This window comes from Hippocampus guttulatus, chromosome 8, assembly GCF_054856545.1.
Source record: "Hippocampus guttulatus isolate MCC_2025c chromosome 8, RoL_Hgut_1.0, whole genome shotgun sequence".
NCBI classification, from domain to species: Eukaryota; Metazoa; Chordata; class Actinopteri; order Syngnathiformes; family Syngnathidae; genus Hippocampus; species Hippocampus guttulatus.
This window is the reverse complement of record NC_141268.1, coordinates 15,889,754-15,909,733: the sequence shown is the minus strand read 5'-3', so window position 1 is coordinate 15,909,733 and position 19,980 is coordinate 15,889,754. Positions and strand designations below refer to the sequence as shown.

Below are 19,980 nucleotides of genomic sequence, written 5' to 3'. Positions count from 1 at the left end.
AAAGCGTATAACATCCGGGTTTGGGATGTAATTTCCGTCAATGTTGGTGCGTTTGTTTTAGGACGTTTGAGTAGCCGGCTTTTTTGCGGTCATTGAAATCCTGGTGTTACCGAAGGGCATTGCCTTTCTCCGAAGTCGTTTTACAAAAATGAACTTACCATTGCCTGAACATTTTAGCGCTAGTCTATCGTTGCCGTTTTAAAATAAGTTATTTTCAACTGCAGCATAATTTGCAATGCGCATTGACCGGATGCAATGAAATTGATCGAATTACATGCATGGAATTTAGTTTCGATATACATTTTATAGTTAGGTTCGTGCAGCAAGGGTGCAAAGATGAAAATCACGGACAGCGTGTTGAGGAGTTTCAGGGTTGCGAGAAAATATAAAGAAAATTCAGATAAAATCAATTGTGTAGTCTACAGTCCCAATGGTGAGAGCGCAATTTCAAGCAGCAACGACGACAGCATTGTTTTATATGATATCACGGAAGGAACGTAAGTATGCAATAAATTTTGTGTCAATTTATATGTAATTTGAGTCTTGGGTGTGTTATAAATGTTAAGTCAAATAGTACTTGAGTGTTACTTGTTATGGTTGCGATGCAAAATAAAAGAAACAATCATTGTTAAATAGAGACCTCTTAGCATGCACTACAACAAGTAAAACATTTTATTACGCATTAGATTGTGCAGGTAGACGCGCAAACTATCAGGAATTGCACATTTGCATTTTGGTCGTGTTTAAATTTGCTATGATCTCCCCTCAGGCCCGCTCAGACGGTGTACAGCAAGAAGTATGGAGCAGACTTGATCTGTTACACGAATGGGGATTCCCAAAAAGTCATCTACAGTTCCAATAAGATGGATGGTAAATAAATCAACACTGCGAAAGAAAAAACCCCGTTGAACCCAAAACACCGGTTTCTTGATTTACGAATTCAACCGCACTCATTTTGTGACTTAAATCACTCATGTTTTGAAATCAACTATCTCCACTGAAATGAATAGAAAAGCCAAATTTTCCATTCCATTGCACTCCAAACACGGACGTATATTGTTCTTTTGATTTTTAGATACAATACGGTATCTGTCACTAACTGACCGCAAGTACATCAGATACTTCTCCGGTCACACTGCAAGGTTTGTAAAGGCACCACATATTTATTATAATAGAAGCATTACACTGGATTAAGAACGCATCCGTCCCAAGCGTTTTAATTCCACTATGTACCTTTGTTTGGTCCCTGCCTTGCTTTCACATTCCATAATTGCTTTACAGAGTTACGGCTCTCTCCATGTCACCTGTAGCGAACACATTCATCTCTGGTTCACTTGATAAGACGATCCGGATTTGGGATCTACGCACTGAAAACGTTCAGGTGAGTCACATGAAAGCAGACTCAAATTTAAGATAGGCCTGAACCAGGATGGACAAAATTTAAAGAGAATGTGGAACTGTTGTAAAGTGATAGTTACCACTGTCTGCCTCCAAGCTTACTTGATGACCCGCCTGGATCTAAGTAGGTAGGAAAGCAAATAGCCCAGAGGTGTAAATGTGATTGTGAATGATTTTTTGTCTGTTTGTGCATTGTGATTGGCTGGCGACCAGTCCAGGGTGTACCCTGCCTCTCACCCAAAGTCGGCTGGAATGGGCTGCAGGTCACATGTGACCCAAATGAGGACAAATGCGACAGAAAATGGAATGGGTTCTTATTATAAGGCATCATCAAGGAGGCTGAACAATGGTGTCAACTTTCGAAACTTGTGTTGACACTTTGTGTGTGTGTGTGTGTGTTCCAGGGTCTAACCGAGCCCCTTGACAGACCCATTTGTTCTTATGACCCAGAAGGGCTCATTTTTGCTGTCGGGGTGGATTCGCAGTCCATTAAACTGTACGATGTCCGCGCTTTTGCCAAGGTACAGTACATTAGACATCAGTTCAGTGTGTTAGCTTGTTGTAACTTATGTTGTGAATCGTTCTCTGTTAAATTGTTATTTTTAATTATATGCTTATTTGATTGATTTAGCATGGCTAAGATTGTATTTTGGCTCATATGTAGTATGCATGGGCTGACATTAGATTCTGACCATATGATAAATGTGAGCAAAAATATCCCAGTATTAAAATTAGAGCTCTAAGATTTTTGGAAATTCGTGTGCATAAAAACATAATTTTCTTCCATTGAACATAATCTGTTTTAGTTGCAGACAAAATCTAGAGTATTTGATGCATTAAGAAACGTGTAACATCTTAACAATAAATAAATGATAACATTCTTCTTCTGTTTAAATTAGTAAGTCACAGTGTCCCGTTGTTGGTGAACTATTTTTAGAACATATTCATGAGCTCATGTTGTCCTTGGGGCTAACTAGTACCTGCTGGCACCAATAACTTTAAAGAAGCGGCTCATAAAGCATCAAACGGGTAATCGGCCCATGCCTATACGCAGTCGTTTGTAGACAATGTAAATGTTACAGGGTAGGTGGCAGATGTTTACAGTAATGTGACTACATTTCCCATGATTCTTTGGATTGGAAACAGGAAGTGACTGTCGTTCCAGTGTGACACAAACAAACTCCTGCTAGCCATCAGATGCAAATGCCAGCATAAAAATGAATGGGAAGGAATTTGACGCTTCATTGAATGAGTGTGGATTTACTACATACGGTAGTTCATGATGTGAACGTCAAAAATATACAGTTGTGTGATTTTTACTTTTTGGAAAAGGGCCCTTTTAATTCATTTGAAATGAAGCTGAATCGCACCTGTGACTGGACTGGCCTGAAGTTCAGCAATGACGGCAAACAGATTCTCATCTCAACCAACGGGGGGATGATCTGCATCCTCAACGCCTTCACTGGAGACGTGATGCACAAGTTTACTGTAAGAACCTTTCACTCCTGCAACGAAAACATGCAATCACTGTGAATCATTGCATTCTATTTGAACATGTGTATCGTTGCTCATTGCAAGGGCTACAACAACAGCAGAGGCTTAAACCTGGAGGCATGTTTCACCCCCGACTCCCAGTTTGTCATGATCGGTAAACCTTTTTTTTGCTTTAGTGTTCCGACCATCCATCCATCTGTGCATCCATCCACCCGAGACTTTAACAGAACTCTCTGTCTCCTCCGCATGATAGGCTCAGAGGATGGGAGAGTCCATGTTTGGAGCACAGAGAATGCGATGAAAGTCGCTGTGCTGGATGGGAAGCATCCGGGACCCATCAGCGCTGTGCAGTTTAACCCCAGATACATGACTTTTGCCACTGCCTGCACTAACATGGTGAGATAATGCACAAAACGCACAGCACATTATTTGACCTCGCGCACGCATGCTAATTTGTCGTCACCTTTTGCCGTCAGTGGGGGGGTCCATGTTGTTGATGCCATAATACGTGATTGGCAATTCACCGTCCTGCGCGGTGGTAAAGCCGATGCGTCGACTAGTTTGTTCAACCTCTAGTATCCGTAGTAATGTTCCATTTTTGTTCTAGCTGCAGATTTGTGAAAGCGCGCTATACAGTAAATAAAGTTGAGTTGATTCGAAAGCGCTCTAACACTGTCCCTTTTTTTTTTCTTGCCCTCTCTGCAGACATTTTGGCTCCCAGGTTTTGATGACGTGTAAAGATTAGAATTTGATATCAATTATTGTAATTATGTGATTTGTAACCTTTTTACTTTGTCATGCGTGTGTGGAGTGTGCCAACATCAGACACTTTAATGCTTCTTTTGAAACGTTTTTAAGCTCCTCAGACTCATGTTGGCTACATTTGTGGATACTGTATTTCTGTTTCATGCAAAAAGTATATATTTTTTAATGTAAATGTCAGCACCTGTTTTTTTAAAATTCTCAACAGAGTTTGTGATTTCACTTTGACCAGTGTTTCTGCATTTAAATGTTAACATTTTTATTGTCGAAAAAATAAATGTTTTCTTTTTTACTTTGTTGTAATCCTGCTCTATTGTTATTGGAAAACTGCAAATCATACATATTATTGTGACTAATTTCCCCCCAGACTTTAGAGAAACTTTTTTGTTCAATTCAAATAGGTTAAAAAAATGCTGATAAAATAGACAATACGTCATGTAAAAGGGAAAAAAAGTAATCTGTTGGTTCTAGCAGTTTGGACAAAAAAAATCTTAATTATTTCTACTTGTCCACCAACACATGGGCCACATTTTATGAAGTCTGGTAAAACGCTGAAACAATCTTTTTTTTAAATTTAAATGACTGTTTTAGTGCAGGAGTCGCCACTGAATTATTATGCATATCTAATGAGCTCTAATCTTTTTAATGTAAGTGTTGTGCGTGTGTGTGTATGAGTAGGGATGGGAGGCTGTATATATAAAAAATGTATGAATGCTTGGGTTATGTACTCACCCCTGAATGAATAATACACGATCCTGTCACAGGTAACCCCACGACGACGCGCTTGTGTATCTGCCCTTGAATGTGAATGACCACATTGTGTTCATCATTTCTTTTTCTTGGATAGAGATGCTACTTTGCAAGGCGTTTAATTCCAACCCTTGCTTGGCGTGTGCATATCAGTCGGAATGATGTACCGTACATGTGTTTGTATACGTTGATTCTGCAATGTACTTTTTAAAAAAAAAAAATTTAACAACCTATTTCTTGTAGAATTTGAACATCAACCTTTTTTGGGGTGGAGTGGGGGGAGGGTGTCTTTGAAATCACAGAGATGGCAACATACACACACTGTCCTTGGTCCAGGGAACAATGTTGAATTGGTCAGATTCTCGCCGGGTGTCACATTTCTGTGAGCTGCAATTTGAGATGATACAGCTGATGGGAGCTCATGAACGAGCAATAAAATATCCCCAAAGATCAGCTAAACAAGAACAACACCTGGGCACACCTGTGGCTCTCCAAGCCTGGTCGGCAGACTCTTGGAGCTGTGTTCAGTGATCCACGCAGGGTGGGTGTGAAGGGGTTTAGATCAGTAGTCAGGCTTCCATATCCACTGACAGGCGCAATCTTACTCATCCGCCGCCCAGTTCCGCAGATTGCATTTCAGGTGTGAAGAATCTCCAGCGTCCCCCTCGAGAGTCGGTGTCACTCGGTGTGCGTGGGTCCGTCTGTGTGCCATCAGCGGCTTCCTTCAGAGCCAGACGAGCGAGGACAGAGACGGAGAGGTGGAGCTGCTCCTTCCATGAAACTGACTGCTGACTGCCAAAATATGTCACACCAAACTGGGATCAATGGTATGCGTGCTTTTTTTTCCCCCACATTTGTTTCCGGTTTAGTTCCTTATTGTATACTCTGCTATTTGAGATCTATCATTGCAAGGAATGAAACTTGACATCTACAGGCCTTTCTTATATTTAAAAATAATTTAGTAGAATTGTTAAACTCACCTAGAAGTATGACTTTTCTAACTGTTGGGATTAGAATAGCTTAATGCCAGTGCGGACGAGAGCAATTTAAATGTCACAATATTTATTTATATTCCTCATTTTAAGTATTTTTGCATAGATACAGAATAAATGCTATGCATGGGATTTGGTAACAGGAGCATAGAGAGGATGGTTGACCTGAGGTACACCTCTCTCACCTGATCGTGCATTAATCATGAGAGTGCTGTGTTTGGTAACCATGGTGACACAAAACACATCACCAGATCTAGTTTTCAGCACCAAAATTAGGGGTTTGGAATTTAGGGATTGAAGAGGAGGTTTTTTTTGTAATTATTATTTTGACATACTGTATGACTATGAAGAATATCACATGCCAGGCACCGCCACTAAGCCTTTTGAATGACAAAGTTGGGGTTTGATGTGACCAAAAAAATTACATCCCTCGGTTTCTCATCATTACAAGATAAAAAGTTTATTTTTGTTTGTACAAATCAAATTTGCAACTGCTTCACTTCTCTGAATTAAGTATAAAACATATAGGCGACTTAGATTTAGTTGTTTCCTTGACTTACACGTTCAATTGGTTCCAACGCAAATCACTCGTATTCTAAATCAGCTTGAACGCAACACAAAAAAAAAACTGAAGAAAAAGTAAAAATGTGACATAAAAGTCTGATGTGCACGCACACACACACTGTGCTACAATGTTGTGCTGTGCCTTTACATAGTGTGAACTCGAGTGCCTTGTAGCTCGCTCGCTCTCTCTCTTTCTCTCTCCCTCTAATTCTTTCACTCTCTCTTTCCGTTTCTTTCTCTGCCTCTCTCTAGCTCTGTCTATCTCTCTGTCTTGGTCTGTTTGCCCATCTGTCTCTGACTGTCTGCCATGTGCCTCTCTCCCTCTGTCTCTCTGGGTGTTTATTCTGTGTGAAAGGAAGCACAAGTGTGTTCCATGCTGAAGTCAGGAAGTCGGTTTCTACATTGCAGTTCCTCTAAGACAGGCGTGTCAAATTCATTTTTTGTCGAGGGCCACTTCGGAGTTATGGCTTTCCTTGGAGGGCCGATGTAAAATCGCAACGTTATTTATTACCCATGACAAATTGACATTTCGAGACAGATTTCAGCAAGGATCATGAAGGTTGACACACATGGTTTGCTCCCGCAGGCCACATAAAATGATGTGATGGGCCGGATCTGGCCCCCGGGCCTTGACTTTGACACCTGTGCTCTAAGCGATCCAATTTTTATTTTTTTTCAACTTCACTGGAGTCAAAGCAAGAAAACAAAACATCCGTACTTCGGCGTACCATTAAATAGAGCATCATCTTTTCCATTTTGTTTGCTACGCTTTTTATCATTTCAGCATCAATGGAGCTTAAAGACTTCTTGGCCCAAGCAAGGGGAGGTGCCATCAGGATAATGAAGATTGTCATCCAAAATGGTAAGAACACCATGTTTAGAGGTTACGTCTATGGCATTCGGAGACATATTTTCGTTCCCGGCGTAAGTGTAACGCAAAGCGCAGTTTAATTGTGTGCATGGTTGGAGTTTTCTTTCTTTTGCTATTTTGCTAAACTTTGCACCGGTAGAATTAGGCGTAACGGGGCGTTTGCAAATTTGCGCGCCGATGTGGGATGAAACCACGCAAAAATGAAGTTCCGCCCGTTTTTATGCTGAGCGTCTGTCAACCAAAATAGGGCCCAACATTTGATTTTTACCTGCAGAGAAGTTGGTGCTCGAGTCGTGCGGACAGCCCGCACAAGGCTGGGACAAGGACTACGACCACTTCCTGTTACCTCTGCTCATGCCACAGCAGCCGTGTTACATCCTCTACCGGCTTGATTCCCAGAATGCACTGGGATACGAGTGGATCTTCATCGCCTGGTCGCCCGATCAGTCACCAGTACGTCCCGAAAATGCATTGTGAACAACGTAAATGTGAATCAACCAGAAAAGGTGTTCACCAGTCGGGCAATCGCTCACTATGATGATGTTTGCCTTGGACATTTTCGAAGGATTGTTAAAAACCGACAAAAGCAAACGTCCTTGGATCAGTTCTCAACAAAAAGCCAGGCAAAAACCACTTCTGGGAGAGAACATGTACTAAAGAAGACAAAAACGATGAGGATTCAATTAAAAGTTAAATGACCATCATTTTTATTCTTGAGTCTTTGTTTTTTTACATGATGCACAACTCTCATTTATTGTGCAATAATCTCATTGTAACATGTATTTATTACATATTTTGATGCATGTTTATGCTTTAGAAAACATTTATGTCTGAATTTTGGGGGAGCTTGGAAGGGATTAGGGCATCTCTACCTACAAGGAAGGAAAAAAGGCTGATTTCTATAGAGAAGGAAGATCATTTTGTGAGGTTAAAAAGAATTGGAAGAACCGCTGCCACAATGCCCACCGCCAATTTTTAAAAGTGTCCAGTGTACAGTATAAAATGACAACGGTGAATTTAATACTGTATGTGTCGAGCAGGTCAGACAGAAGATGGTGTACGCTGCCACTCGTGCCACATTGAAGAAAGAATTTGGAGGCGGTCACATCAAAGACGAGCTGTTTGGCACAGTTGAGGTTAGTTAAAAAATAATAATAATAATAAAAGATAGCCGGTGGACCCCTGGAGGTACGTTTCTTCTTCTATTGTTTGTCTTGGCAGGATGATGTGTGCTTCCAGGGGTACTTACGTCACATGACCTCCTGCTGTTCTCCGGCGCCTCTCACATCAGCCGAACAGGAACTACAACAAATTCGAGTCACAGAGGTGAAATTGGAAAGGGGAAGAGAGTGACTTGGAATTTCAAGTGGGAATGCGAAAACAACTGAGTGTTTATCTTTTCTTCACAGGATAAAGTTGTATTGGTAAGCTCACATTTTCTGTTTGTGTGTCTGCTTGTGTGCGAGTTTGTGTGTCTGGGTGTGAGTGAATGTGCGTGTGAATTTGTTTGTGTGTCCTATGTGGGTGCGTGTGTGTGTGTGTGTGTGTGTGTGTGTTATAAATTTTTGAGCTATGCAACCTTTATTTTTGTCCACAGGACGAGCGTAGACGAATTGGGATTCCTCGTGCAAAAGTATGTAACAATATATACAAATAATTTTATGCAGAGCATATGTTATATTTCTTTAAACAAAAATAAACCTCAGCAGTTTGACAAAATGAATTTAAAAAATATATGAGAATAAAAAACACATACATAAAATGATTAAATAATAATTTGAATCAAAGGTAGTTTTACAGTTCAAATATTCAAATATCTCTTGCTTAAACGTTTATAACACTGCGACTATTAATTGTATTCATTAGCCTGGCTATGGCGTATAGCAATGTGTTAGCATTAAGCTAGTGGCGAATCCTAAAGCAAAGTTGTGATATTTTATATATATATGTGTGTGTGTGTGTATATATATATACTGTCTATATATATACAAGTACCTTGAAAAATTCCTAAGACTAGTCGTATCCCACCACTGAAGAACAATTTGAGTAATGCAAGTAAAAATGCATCTAGCGTTGGTGTGTAGTATGCAAATGATGACTTTTGATTCTCTAATACTGCCTCTCGATCTCAGTTTGATGTCATTATTTCTTTATTTTTGCTGCCTGTACACCGTCTATCTACAGTCTGACATGAGCGGTTGTGTGGTGGCTTGTGGGTTAGGTTCCAGTGGAGTTCGGGATAGACAAAAGAGTCTCTCAGGGTCTCGCGTTCCCTTTACAAGAAGAGGCTAAGCGAGCTCTGCAGCAGCTGAAGCAGAAACGTATCAACTACATCCAGCTGGTCAGATTTGATGCAACCGCTCATCCAAAATACAGAGAAAAACCTGGGGGGGGGGGGGGGGGGGGTTGCGCAGCTTTGGCCCGCTGAGCAAAGTCCGCTTTGTGTCCTGTTGCAGAGGTTGGATGTGGAGAAAGAGACCATCGAGCTGGTTCACACCAAACCAACAGAAACCCGGGAGCTCCCGTACAGGATCCCCACGGATTCCCCCAGATATCACTTCTTCATTTTCAAACATTCCCACCAGGGCCGCTCTCAGGAGGCACTGGGTCAGTGCGCAGCCCTCACTGGGCACTTGACTGTTTTTTGTTGGTTGTTGTTGTTGTTGTTTTTTAAACACAAGAAATAAGAAAAAAAGGTCACAATTATTACTTTGAAGTGTAATAAGAATCCATATGGAGCAGAGTTGAGTAGATTGTACTTTGGTTGCAGAGTGTTGTTTATGGCAGCCATCTTGGTTTTTGGATGTCTGGGTCAAAAAGCCTCATTCTTTGTGTGCTGGGCTTACACCTAACAATTTTCACAGTTGTCTCAGATGAAGAAATGAAAGTCATCGTGATAGCATTTCACACACTTCATAGCACAAAGGGGGAAAAAAAATAGAAAAAGTAGCAAGAGAGGATGACTGCAAAGAAAGATTGTTATCAACATATTATACATGCTGTGAATTGATGTCGCTTCCAGTGTTCATATATTCCATGCCTGGGTACACCTGCAGCATAAAGGAGCGGATGTTGTACTCCAGTTGCAAGAACAGGCTTCTGGAGGAGGTGGAGAAAGATTATCAGTTGGAAGTGACCAAAAAGGTACTTTTTTTTTTTTTAACATTCTCACTTGTCACACCATACATACTTTTGTGTCAAATTCTAGATCTCAACACCTGAGGGGGGGTATTTGACTGTCGAAGTTCCAATTGACTTCATCAAAATGAATCGATGATGCCCATCTGAAATTGCCAGCGTCCTAATGTGTGTGTACAGATGGAGATAGATAGTGGCGATGGCCTGACTGAAGACTTCCTGTACGAGGAGGTGCACCCGATGGAGCACACCTTAAAGCAAGCGTTCGCAAAGCCCCGTGGACCTGGCGGTAAGAGGGGCAACAAACGCCTTATCAAGGGCACAGGAGAGAACGGCGAAGAAATTTAAAAAAGATGCACATGCGCGCACACACACACACACGCACGCACACACTACACTACCGCACGAACGTGATATACATATCACTTGAGTTACACTATTTCGATTGTACTTATTTAATTTTTGACCCCAAAGATACAAAGCCAGAGCAAAGCATCAGAAGGTACTGAACCATCTAATTCACTTGTGCAGGGAAATGATGAGTCTAAGGGAGTTTTAATGTTAACATCTTATAAGACAGGACTGGACTGGATTTTAAAGTAGATGTATTATGAATTAGACTTTATAAAAAAGGTGTCTCGGTAACATGTTCGGGTCAAAATACTCCAAAGGTCAACAATTATTGTAACCTTATTTCATGTCTCGCTGAAATGAGCGATTCAGGTAATTGCTTATCTCGTGCAAGGGAGTCATTGTATATCCCGCCCCATTTACTGTTGAGTCAGACTACATGTGGAGCAACGTTATGTAACAATGTGGCGGAAGTGCAGAACGGCTGACTCACAGACACATTCTTAGAAACAGGCAAATAAAAGAGTGCTGCCTTGAAATGAGAATGACTTGACATGCAAGTTTGTCGAGATCCAAGCCTTTGTTCAGCCGATTTATTTTTTATTTTTATTTATTTTTTTGCTTGCAAGCGCAGACTTGAGATGCAAGTCCTGCATGGTCACAGTGAACTCAACTCACATCAACAAAATAATCACTTTGGCAAATAATGAACGGTTATTCAAAAATGAGGCTTTAAGCTGTTTATTGCTACTCCCAGTTGAAGCTAACTGTCAAAAAGCAGAAAATAAAGTCAGTTTAGTTTTCCTAAACTAAAATATTATGGAGTGCTATTTTATCGAGTAGCACTTTTTTTTTATTGTTTTTTATTTTTATTTTTGGAGGGATGGCTGAAACGGATTATTGGTTCCGCTATACTGTAATTACACAGAAACCCAACTGTTCGTATACAATTACAAAGGACATTTTCCATAATATGTCCCCTTCGCTTTGAAGGGTTGAATACATTGCTTTGTTTTCTTCATCAGTGATTCATATTAACTCGTTTTGGGCGACGGCAGGAATGGCTTTGAAGTGTTGTATGACTAATGGTTGTCCTGTTTGAACTTGTAGTCAAGTCTCCATGACTGAACACAACTAGTGTACGTTCTTGTTTCGGTCACACTGCAGTTTCGCGAGGATGCTCATTACAATAAAATGTTTGTTATCCTACTGCGCATCGGTGTATTTCTGGGGATAAAAATCTCCATTATTTCGAGTCTCTGAATATATTACTTCAAAGTTGTTCTGTCTCGCTCTTTGTGTGAGTGTCCGCGCAATCGTGTGCATGCGTGTACAGTATATTCTAAGAAGGCTCTCTACCCAGAAACTGTAATGGCACCACAGTTGGAAACTGCCTGACCCATTCACTGGATCATATGACAACAAACCAATTTCTGACCTGCTCAAGATAATACGCAGAAAACATAAACACGGATTTTTCTGGGAATATTGAACCATTTCATCACATTAAGAAAATATTTTGATTTACAATATGCTTATAATTTTTCAAAAATAGGTTCTGGCTCATGTAACATTATTGTTGTGGATCATACTTGATATGTGAATGAAATCCCAACAATTAATATTAAAAAGTGCATTACCTGTGTGTATACAATATTATCAAGTTAAAACTCACAAATATCGGTACTATTATGTCATCCTTTCAAAATAAAGCTGTGGCCTGACAGGAAAACAGTTGAGGTTTTCCATTGAAGATCCTCAAGATGTTGCGTTTGAAGCAAGTCCTTAAATCGTGTAAATAAATGTCTTGCGCTCTTGCAAAATTGTACATAAAGTGGGTGTCAAAGGTTTTGTGTCGCGCTCCTGTGACCCCAATGAGGAAAAGATGACGTTGAAATACTGTATGTTGACAGTCAGACAAAATATTTGGAACTGAATTTTAAAGCATGCTTACGGTTTTTCAGATCTCGGCATGGAAGATATTTTCCTGGACCAGACTGCTTTCATTTTTAAATTTGTCACGCAGAATAAAACTCTAAAAGGTCCGTCCCATTTATTGGGGAAAAAACAAAACAAAACACGGTATCTGTTTTATTTTGAAGTGCGCTGGAAGTGTAGGTAGAGCAGCGTTGCATGGAATCGATTGTAAACGCACTGAAACACAAACCTTTTCTGGCAAACAGAATTCCTAGAACCTCTGCCAGCTTGACGCGAACACACTTGCTTTCTGGGTCCGACCTTGAGTGCATTTGGATCCAGAGGAGCCGTTTCTCGGGATTGTCTCTTCAAACTTTATGATTAATCGTGGTGAAAGGTGAGACTTTGAACAAATGTTTCTTATACGTTATTCAACTATACAATCGTGTTTTATTGACGGGATTGTGAGACGTGGATCTTCGTTATTATATTCTGTGGTGGTTTTCCTGTTTATCTGTGTAGTTTCTGTTCTTGATTGCGTTTGTGGTGCTAACGCGGGTCCTTTAAATCATTGAACACTTTCACGACTCACGTGAGGTTGGTGTCACAGTTTGCGAACTTTTATTGAACCAAGGCACATATTTTACGTGATTTAAAAACCTCACGGCACACCGTTAAACAAAATTGTTACAAAAAGTGGATGCACGTGTGAATTGTAGGATAGCAGAAGAGCATTTAATTGCTCTGCCTGTCACTATACGTCGCTGGCATAGATGAACAAATATACATAACTTGCAGTAAATTTAAATTGAATAATTTCCCTCCAGCAAACCAAATAATGTCTGATAACATATACAGGTGTCCTGTCAGACATGGTTGCCCCGGCTGTGACCACGAGCCATCATGTGGACCCGGATCCAATCTGCCCACATCCACCCCAGACCCCCTCCGATAGAGATGAGGATCTGTCCTGCATCGCCACCACCTTCCAGTATTTACAAACCTCAGGTACTTCTAGCATTAGCTGTAGCTCTATTTGTATCATAAATTACTAATTTAGAGTACAAGCAGCATTTTCACTAATATAGCCTGCAGTTGGAACACTAAAAGGAGTACTGTTAATAGTAAACGTATACATGTACAATTAAATCCTCTATGAACCTACATGCAAGTAGAGCACCTGGAGTACATACAAACTTCACACAGAGATTTAAACTTTAGACTTCTCGACTGTTAGGAAGACGAGCTAACCACTATTTTACCATCCTACCCATTTTGTTAACATATCGTTCAGTCCAGTCAAAGTAATCAAATAAAATAATTCAATATTAGTTTTAGAAGGTGTGTTTTAGCTGCTCAAAAAATAAGAATAATAAATTAAAGCCCTGAGGTGCTTCAGTAGACCTTTCTCACAGACTGGGGCCATAAAATTATGATGATGAATGTGCGTCTTGACTTTAGAGCTGGAGGACTGCATGGCCAATGAGGGTTCATAGTTTCAAAGCAGCCCTGAAAGAGAAGAAGGTCCCACCCCCAGACCATCAAGACACTTAAAAAACAGTTCAAGAGCCTCATAGTGAGAATCAAAATGTCTTGTAAATTTGACGCATCACAGATACGTCAAAAACGGTGTTTTACACAAGCCTGCTAAATTTGAATGAATTAAAAGAAAGAGCATGCGTGCACGTGTATGTGCCTCGTGTAGGTGTGCACCTGCGCCAACAAATGTTCGAACCCTCGCAACCTTATACTTAGGTTTGTTCAACCTTGTATTACGAATGTGTTGAGCGAGGCTATGAACGTGTGTATTGTATTTCATGAAACCTCGACTGTGACTATGGCGACTTCTCAGCCATGTTGTTTGCCTCATGTGGTGTGAAATCAATATATAATTTGCTACAAGTATCAAATATTCTATTCTAAAGACACATTCCTATAAAAATGCATATTCAGACATGACTCCAGACTACTGCTGGCTACCATGTAGCTCTGCCACCAATATTGATTGGTTCGCTTTGCTGTCTTTATTGTAAATGGTGTAATTGTGGGATGGTCTCTTGAGGTAAAATGGAGGAGGAAAAAAAAAAACACTTGCTAACCGGCCATCTGCCTTGCATGACAGATGGCCGGTGCATCCCTGACTGCTTTATTTGATTCTTTTAAAATGTGTCACTTCTCCATATGTAAGTGTACGGTAATTAATATTAAAGAGTGTTATTTTTTTCAGACAGAAAACCATGACTTTTTGCTTAATTTTTGCGGGAGGCTGAAACAGATGAATGACATTTTCAGTCCATCCAATGGAGAAAGATAAATTGAAATATGAGGATTTTCCTTTACCTGCATGATCACAGAATAAATCAAACTCATGCATACAACTTGCACATGCTTTCAGCAGTTATCTTGAAATCTCTGAAGTCACTTTATAGGGTCTTTAAGAGTGATCCTGATTTACTGGGGCAGCCACATTCTGATCTTTGTCAGATTTTGGCGAGACCAGAAAGCATGGCATTACGATTACAAATCCGGCTGGTGATTAAAGGTCTGCTTTTAAATGCAACCTTGTCATTCATTGCAGGCTGGTACTGGGGTTCCATCTCGGCAAGTCAGGCTCGGGACAAACTCCTGGCAAAGTCTGAAGGCACGTTCCTGGTGCGGGACAGCAGTCACCCTCAGTACATGGTGGCGCTGTCGGTGATGACCCACTGCGGACCGACCAGCGTCCGAATACAGTACAAGAGGGGTTCTTTCTGGCTGGACTCCCTCAGTCCTGAACTGCCTCACCTGCAGTCCTTCCCTGACGTCATCAGTCTCATCCAGCGCTACATTGGCTCGGCACACACGCCACACGCCCCGGCGACGTCGACCGAGGACGGTCGACTCTCCAAAATAAAACCCAATCGTGTCCACTCCCCCTCCCTCACCAAGGACAGCGGCGTGATTCTGAAGCTGTTACGTCCCCTTCACAGGCCAGAGACCTTCCCTCGCTTACAGCACCTGGCACGCCTTACCATCAACAGAAATGCAAACTTCCTTGACCAACTGCCCCTCCCAAAGCCTCTCTTGGGCTACTTGCACGATTACCCTTTTCACATATGAGGGTCGCAGGAGGCTGCAATTGGGATATGGGCGGGGTCAAAAACTCTTAGGTGTTGAGAGATCATTGTAATAATGTGCTCATGAAAAAGTGTGTCTGACGACTGTTGTCCTCCACAATAGTCTTCTTTCATTATGAAACACAAGACTTCTATTTTCATCATTGCCAGGCTTAGGTTTGTAAAAAAAAAAAAAAAAAAAATCAGACTATCAATGGCCTAAAGATTACGCGACTTGAAACACGGTAAAACACTTTGATCTGTTAACATGCGGAATTCTGTTTTGGGGACTGGGAAAAGTCTAAAGTGATACAACAACATACTGTACAGTACTGAAATGAAGGAGATGTTGTATTCATACATCTAAGCGATTTCGTGAGGAAAATGGACATTTTACCTTTTCTGAAGAAAATAAAAGACCGCTGACAAAGAAAGATTACCTCACTCTTTTTTTTCTTTTTTTTTACATTTTAAAAATGAGTCAGAATTCAGTCCTTAATCATAACTAAGAGTTTAATACCTGAAACTAGCAGCGGACATGAAACAGACACAAACCCCAAGTCATCATGTGGACACCACTGTGATTTCCTAGTAGTAGGGATCCGTGACACGCGTTTTTTCTTTTTCACGCCTGCTGTTGAACTGCAGCTAAGTGTGAGGAAACTACTGATGTATTTGTGTTAGCTTTCCGAGTGCAAAACCGAGCAGTTCTGAGAAAGCCTCTTATCGGGATTAGTGAGCGGTAGTTATAAGCAAATTGCTTCACCAGCTGTGAACAAGCCATGACCTGAGTCAGCCCAAACAAAAAACAAGCGCCGAAACTAAATTTAGGTTTTTCCTTTTGAGGCCAGGTTTGCAAGCAATTCCCATAGGTTGAAAAAAATATATATAATATTGAATCGTTTTTTTAGAGGGAACACATTTCACAGTAGTCAACTTCTGAAGACGAGAAAATCTGTTTTGTGGTCAGTCTGCCATAGCACAACAAAATAATTTATGTGCCAGGAGCAAATTGGCCAGGACAGACCTGAAGCTATTCTCGGAACACAAAAAAGATCTGCAAATATATTTGAATGTCACCAAACACCACTAGATGACGGACATATTTTAGTTGGATTTACACTGGGTCTTATTTTGTCTTTATACCATATACATCTATACCAATGTAAGTAGGCTTAATTTATTTTTTATTTTTTGCCGGATTTTGAATGATATACAGGACCAACATAATACCTCAGTAATATTACAAATTTGCGTGAAATGATTTTTTTGTGAACAAAAATGTACAAAATGAGCTCTTTAATTTTAATTTTGGCTTCTTGTTCTGCAGTTTTGTGCCGTCCTTGAGTGGTAATTTTAATGCGAGACCCCATTGCTCTAAAAAAAAATGACAGGCTGTTGTTATTCTATTATGTGTCCTGTTGTGTTATTGTTATTTGATGTTAAATGTTCGGGAAAGCGCTTTGTTAGGCTGCAGCGGTTGTGAAAGCACTATAGAAATAAAGACGTATTTTGTCGTTTGCTTCAAAACCTTTGTACTGTAGTTGGGTTAGGATCAGAGATGGATCCCAGTCAGCAGAGGCATCTGGCCCGGATTCGGCATGAAGCTGGCACAGCTGGCCTTGAGTCAGCACTGGCATAATGCATGTGGGCCGAACACGGCCCAGGAGTGGCAAAGGAGGCACTGGCTTGACTCTGGCAAACCAGATGAGGGCCAGTTGTGGAGTGAAGTATTTGGGCCAGAAATCAATTTACAACTCCGGCTCGTACATGGCCAGCCAGTATTGAGCCACCCTAAAATGCAGTTTCAGATTTATTTTTTCAACACACAGCCTTGTTTTACAATTGCACACCGATGCGGAATTCCATTCATCACACACACACACACACACACACACACACTCGCACACACGCACACACGCACACACACACACACACACACACACGCGCGCGCGCGCGCGAGGTTCAATCAGGCCCGCAGGATAATTTAAAAATGAAAGAAATGCATAAAAGACACAGAATTAATATTTTTAATAAGGTGCAATTCATTTAGTATCCGCTAGAGGACACTGTTTTGACCAGAGAAGAAGACAACAGCAGCCACAGTCCGTCACTGAGACAGACCCATGACAGCAGACCCTTTCAATAGCACTCTCACATTTACACATTTAATAGCACTCTCCTTAGTTTGTAAGGTGTAGGCAGGGATTACATTTAGATTTTATATGCACGTGTAAATGGTTTAAAACTTCCTTTCTTTATAAATCTTGTTTAATCATAAAGTGCATTACTATATTTTTCAATACCAATTACTTGTTAAAGTTTGTACAATCAATGGGATCAGTTGCAATGCATATATGTGAATGATAAAAGTAAATTGCATATTTGTTGAAGGAAATGTAAGGTGCTTCATGAAATGTGTTGTAAAAGATACGTTCATTCAATTTCAACATTTTCCAAATGTTCTTGTGCTTCTTCATACCAAAACAAAGGAAAGACATTGCTTTGGTTGTTGATAGCAAAGTATGATATCATTTTAATGGTCCGGCCCACTTGACACCCACCGAGGCCGTATGTGGCCCACCATGTGAAATGAGTTTGACACCAGTGATGTATAGTAAGGCGTTTTAAGCCGAAAAAAACGACCATGTATTGAAAGGCGTTTTTAGCTGAAAAAAAACGACCATGTGTAGTAAGGTGTTTTTAGCCGAAAACCCCCCGACCATATACAGTATATAGTAAGGCGTTTTTAGCCGAAAAAACCCAGACAATGTGTAGTAAGGCGTTTTTCGACGAAAAAAACGACCATGTATAGAAAGGCATTTTTAGCCGAAAAAAACGACCATGTGTAGTAATACGTTTTTAGACGAAAAAAAAACCGAGCATGTGTAGTAAGGTGTTTTTAGTCGAAAAAAACCTGGTCGATGTATATATAGTAAGGCGTTTTTAGACGAAAAAAACGACAATGTACAGTAGGGCAATTTTCGACCGAAAAAAGACCATGTATAAGTAAGGCGTTTTTAGCCGAAAAAACCGACCATGTTATAGTAAGTCGTTTTTAGCTGAAAAAAACCCAACGATGTATACAAAGATGTTTTTTGCTGTAAAAAACAACCACGTATGGTAAGGCGTTTTTAGCCCAAAAAAAAGACCATGTATAGTTAGGCGTTTTTAGCTGAAATAAATTACCACGTATGGTAAGGCATTTTTTGCCGAAAAAAATGGGCATGTATATGGTAAGGCATTTTTAGCCGAAAAAAAAGACAATGTATAAGAAAGGCGTTTTTTGCTGAAAAAACGACCATGTATAGTAAGGCGTTTTTAGCCGAAAAAAACGACCATGTATAGTTAGATTTTTTAGCCGAAAAAAACGACAATGTATAGTAAGCCGTTTTTAGTGGAAAAAAAAAAACGTCCATGTATAGTAAGCCGTTTTTTGCCGAAAAAACCCCAACCATGTATAGTAAGCCGTTTTTAGTTTAAAAAAAAAAGACCATGTATAGTAAGGCGTTTTTAGCCAAAAAAAACAACCATGTATAGTGAGCGTTTTTTTGCCGAAAAAAACAACAACCATAAGTCGTTTTTAGTAAAAAAAACAAAAAAACAAAACATGTATAGTAAGTCGTTTTTAGCCGAAGAAAACGACCATGTATAGTAAGGCGTTTCTGACCAAAAAAAAAAAGAAGGCCATGTATAGTAAGGCGTTTTTAGCCGAAAAAAATGACCATGTATATTTAGGCGTTTTTAGCCGAAAAAAAAACTGTATGGAAAGTAAGGCGTTTTAGCCGAAAAAAACGACAATGTATAGTAAGCGTTTTTTTGCCGAAAAAAAACAACCATGTACAGTATATTAAGCCATTTTAGTAAAAAAAAAAAAAAAACAAACAAAAAAAAAAGACAATGTATAGTAAGCTATTTTTTGCCAAAAAACCCCAACCATGTACAGTATATTAAGCCGTTTTAGTAAAAAAAAAAAAAAAAAGACCATGTATAGTAAAGCGTTTTTAGCCCAAAAAAAAGAAAACAACCATGTGTAGTAAGGTGTTTTTAGCCGAAAAACCCCCGACCATATATATATAGTAAGGCGTTTTTAGCCGGAAAAAAACGACCATGTATATAGTAAGGCATTTTTAGCTGAAAAAAACATGCATGGAAAGTAAGGCGTTTTAGCCGAAAAAACCGACAATGTATAGTAAGGGTTTTTTTGCCAAAAAAACCCAACCATGTACAGTATATTAAGCCGTTTTAGTAAAAAAACAAACAAAAAAAGACCATGTATAGTAAAGCGTTTTTAGCCCAAAAAACCGAGCATGTGTAGTAAGGTGTTTTTAGCCGAAAAAAACCCGGTCCATGTATAGTAAGGCGTTTTTAGACGAAAAAAACGACAATGTACAGTAGGGCGTTTTTCGACCATGTATAGTAAGGGGTTTTTGCCGAAAATAAACGACCATGTATAGTAAGCCGTTTTTAGCGGGGAAAAAAACGACCATGTATAGTAAGCCGTTTTGAGCCAAAAAAAACGATCATGTATAGTAAGTCGTTTTTAGCCGAAAAAAACCAACAATGTATAGTAAGTCGTTTTTAGCCGAAAAAAACCCAACAATGTATACAAAGGCATTTTTTGCTGTAAAAAACAACCACGTATGGA

General features: G+C 40.0%; 3 protein-coding genes and 1 long non-coding RNA gene across 4 annotated transcripts; 3 read left to right on the top strand and 1 right to left on the bottom strand.

Annotated features, from left to right (window-relative positions):
* The first annotated feature begins 336 nt into the window (after window positions 1-336).
* LOC147201450 (WD repeat-containing protein 82-like) lies at window positions 337-3,946 on the top strand. The gene is made up of 9 exons (XM_086117208.1): window positions 337-497; window positions 770-870; window positions 1,076-1,142; window positions 1,282-1,381; window positions 1,803-1,919; window positions 2,731-2,886; window positions 2,977-3,046; window positions 3,146-3,288; window positions 3,598-3,946. Exons 1-9 carry the CDS (start codon window positions 337-339, stop codon window positions 3,628-3,630), a joined length of 948 nt encoding a protein of 315 aa, XP_085973334.1. The 3' UTR covers window positions 3,631-3,946.
* Window positions 2,775-7,202, bottom strand: LOC147201449 (uncharacterized). Its single transcript, XR_015101564.1, has 3 exons — window positions 7,100-7,202; window positions 4,886-5,196; window positions 2,775-2,903 (listed from the first exon to the last, which is right to left on the bottom strand). It is a non-coding gene; the product is annotated as an uncharacterized LOC147201449 (long non-coding RNA).
* twf2b (twinfilin actin-binding protein 2b) lies at window positions 6,532-11,529 on the top strand. The gene is made up of 10 exons (XM_086117209.1): window positions 6,532-6,822; window positions 7,106-7,284; window positions 7,872-7,967; window positions 8,053-8,157; window positions 8,241-8,255; window positions 8,429-8,464; window positions 9,053-9,172; window positions 9,288-9,438; window positions 9,854-9,975; window positions 10,150-11,529. Exons 1-10 carry the CDS (start codon window positions 6,750-6,752, stop codon window positions 10,315-10,317), a joined length of 1,065 nt encoding a protein of 354 aa, XP_085973335.1. The 5' UTR covers window positions 6,532-6,749; the 3' UTR covers window positions 10,318-11,529.
* A 951-nt stretch (window positions 11,530-12,480) lies between these two features.
* cishb (cytokine inducible SH2-containing protein b) lies at window positions 12,481-15,766 on the top strand. The gene is made up of 3 exons (XM_086118822.1): window positions 12,481-12,634; window positions 13,096-13,245; window positions 14,816-15,766. Exons 2-3 carry the CDS (start codon window positions 13,110-13,112, stop codon window positions 15,334-15,336), a joined length of 657 nt encoding a protein of 218 aa, XP_085974948.1. The 5' UTR covers window positions 12,481-12,634; window positions 13,096-13,109; the 3' UTR covers window positions 15,337-15,766.
* Window positions 15,767-19,980: the final 4,214 nt, after the last annotated feature.

Coding starts and splice junctions, on each gene's coding strand:
- LOC147201450 (XM_086117208.1), top strand. CDS start 337: ATGAAAATCACGGACAGCGTGTTGAGGAGTTTCAGGGTTGCGAGAAAA. Junction 1,382..1,802: donor TACGCACTGAAAACGTTCAG/GTGAGTCACATG, acceptor TGTGTGTTCCAG/GGTCTAACCGAGCCCCTTGA. Junction 3,289..3,597: donor CCACTGCCTGCACTAACATG/GTGAGATAATGC, acceptor CCCTCTCTGCAG/ACATTTTGGCTCCCAGGTTT.
- twf2b (XM_086117209.1), top strand. CDS start 6,750: ATGGAGCTTAAAGACTTCTTGGCCCAAGCAAGGGGAGGTGCCATCAGG. Junction 7,285..7,871: donor GGTCGCCCGATCAGTCACCA/GTACGTCCCGAA, acceptor TGTGTCGAGCAG/GTCAGACAGAAGATGGTGTA. Junction 9,173..9,287: donor GTATCAACTACATCCAGCTG/GTCAGATTTGAT, acceptor GTCCTGTTGCAG/AGGTTGGATGTGGAGAAAGA.
- cishb (XM_086118822.1), top strand. CDS start 13,110: ATGGTTGCCCCGGCTGTGACCACGAGCCATCATGTGGACCCGGATCCA. Junction 13,246..14,815: donor CCAGTATTTACAAACCTCAG/GTACTTCTAGCA, acceptor CATTCATTGCAG/GCTGGTACTGGGGTTCCATC.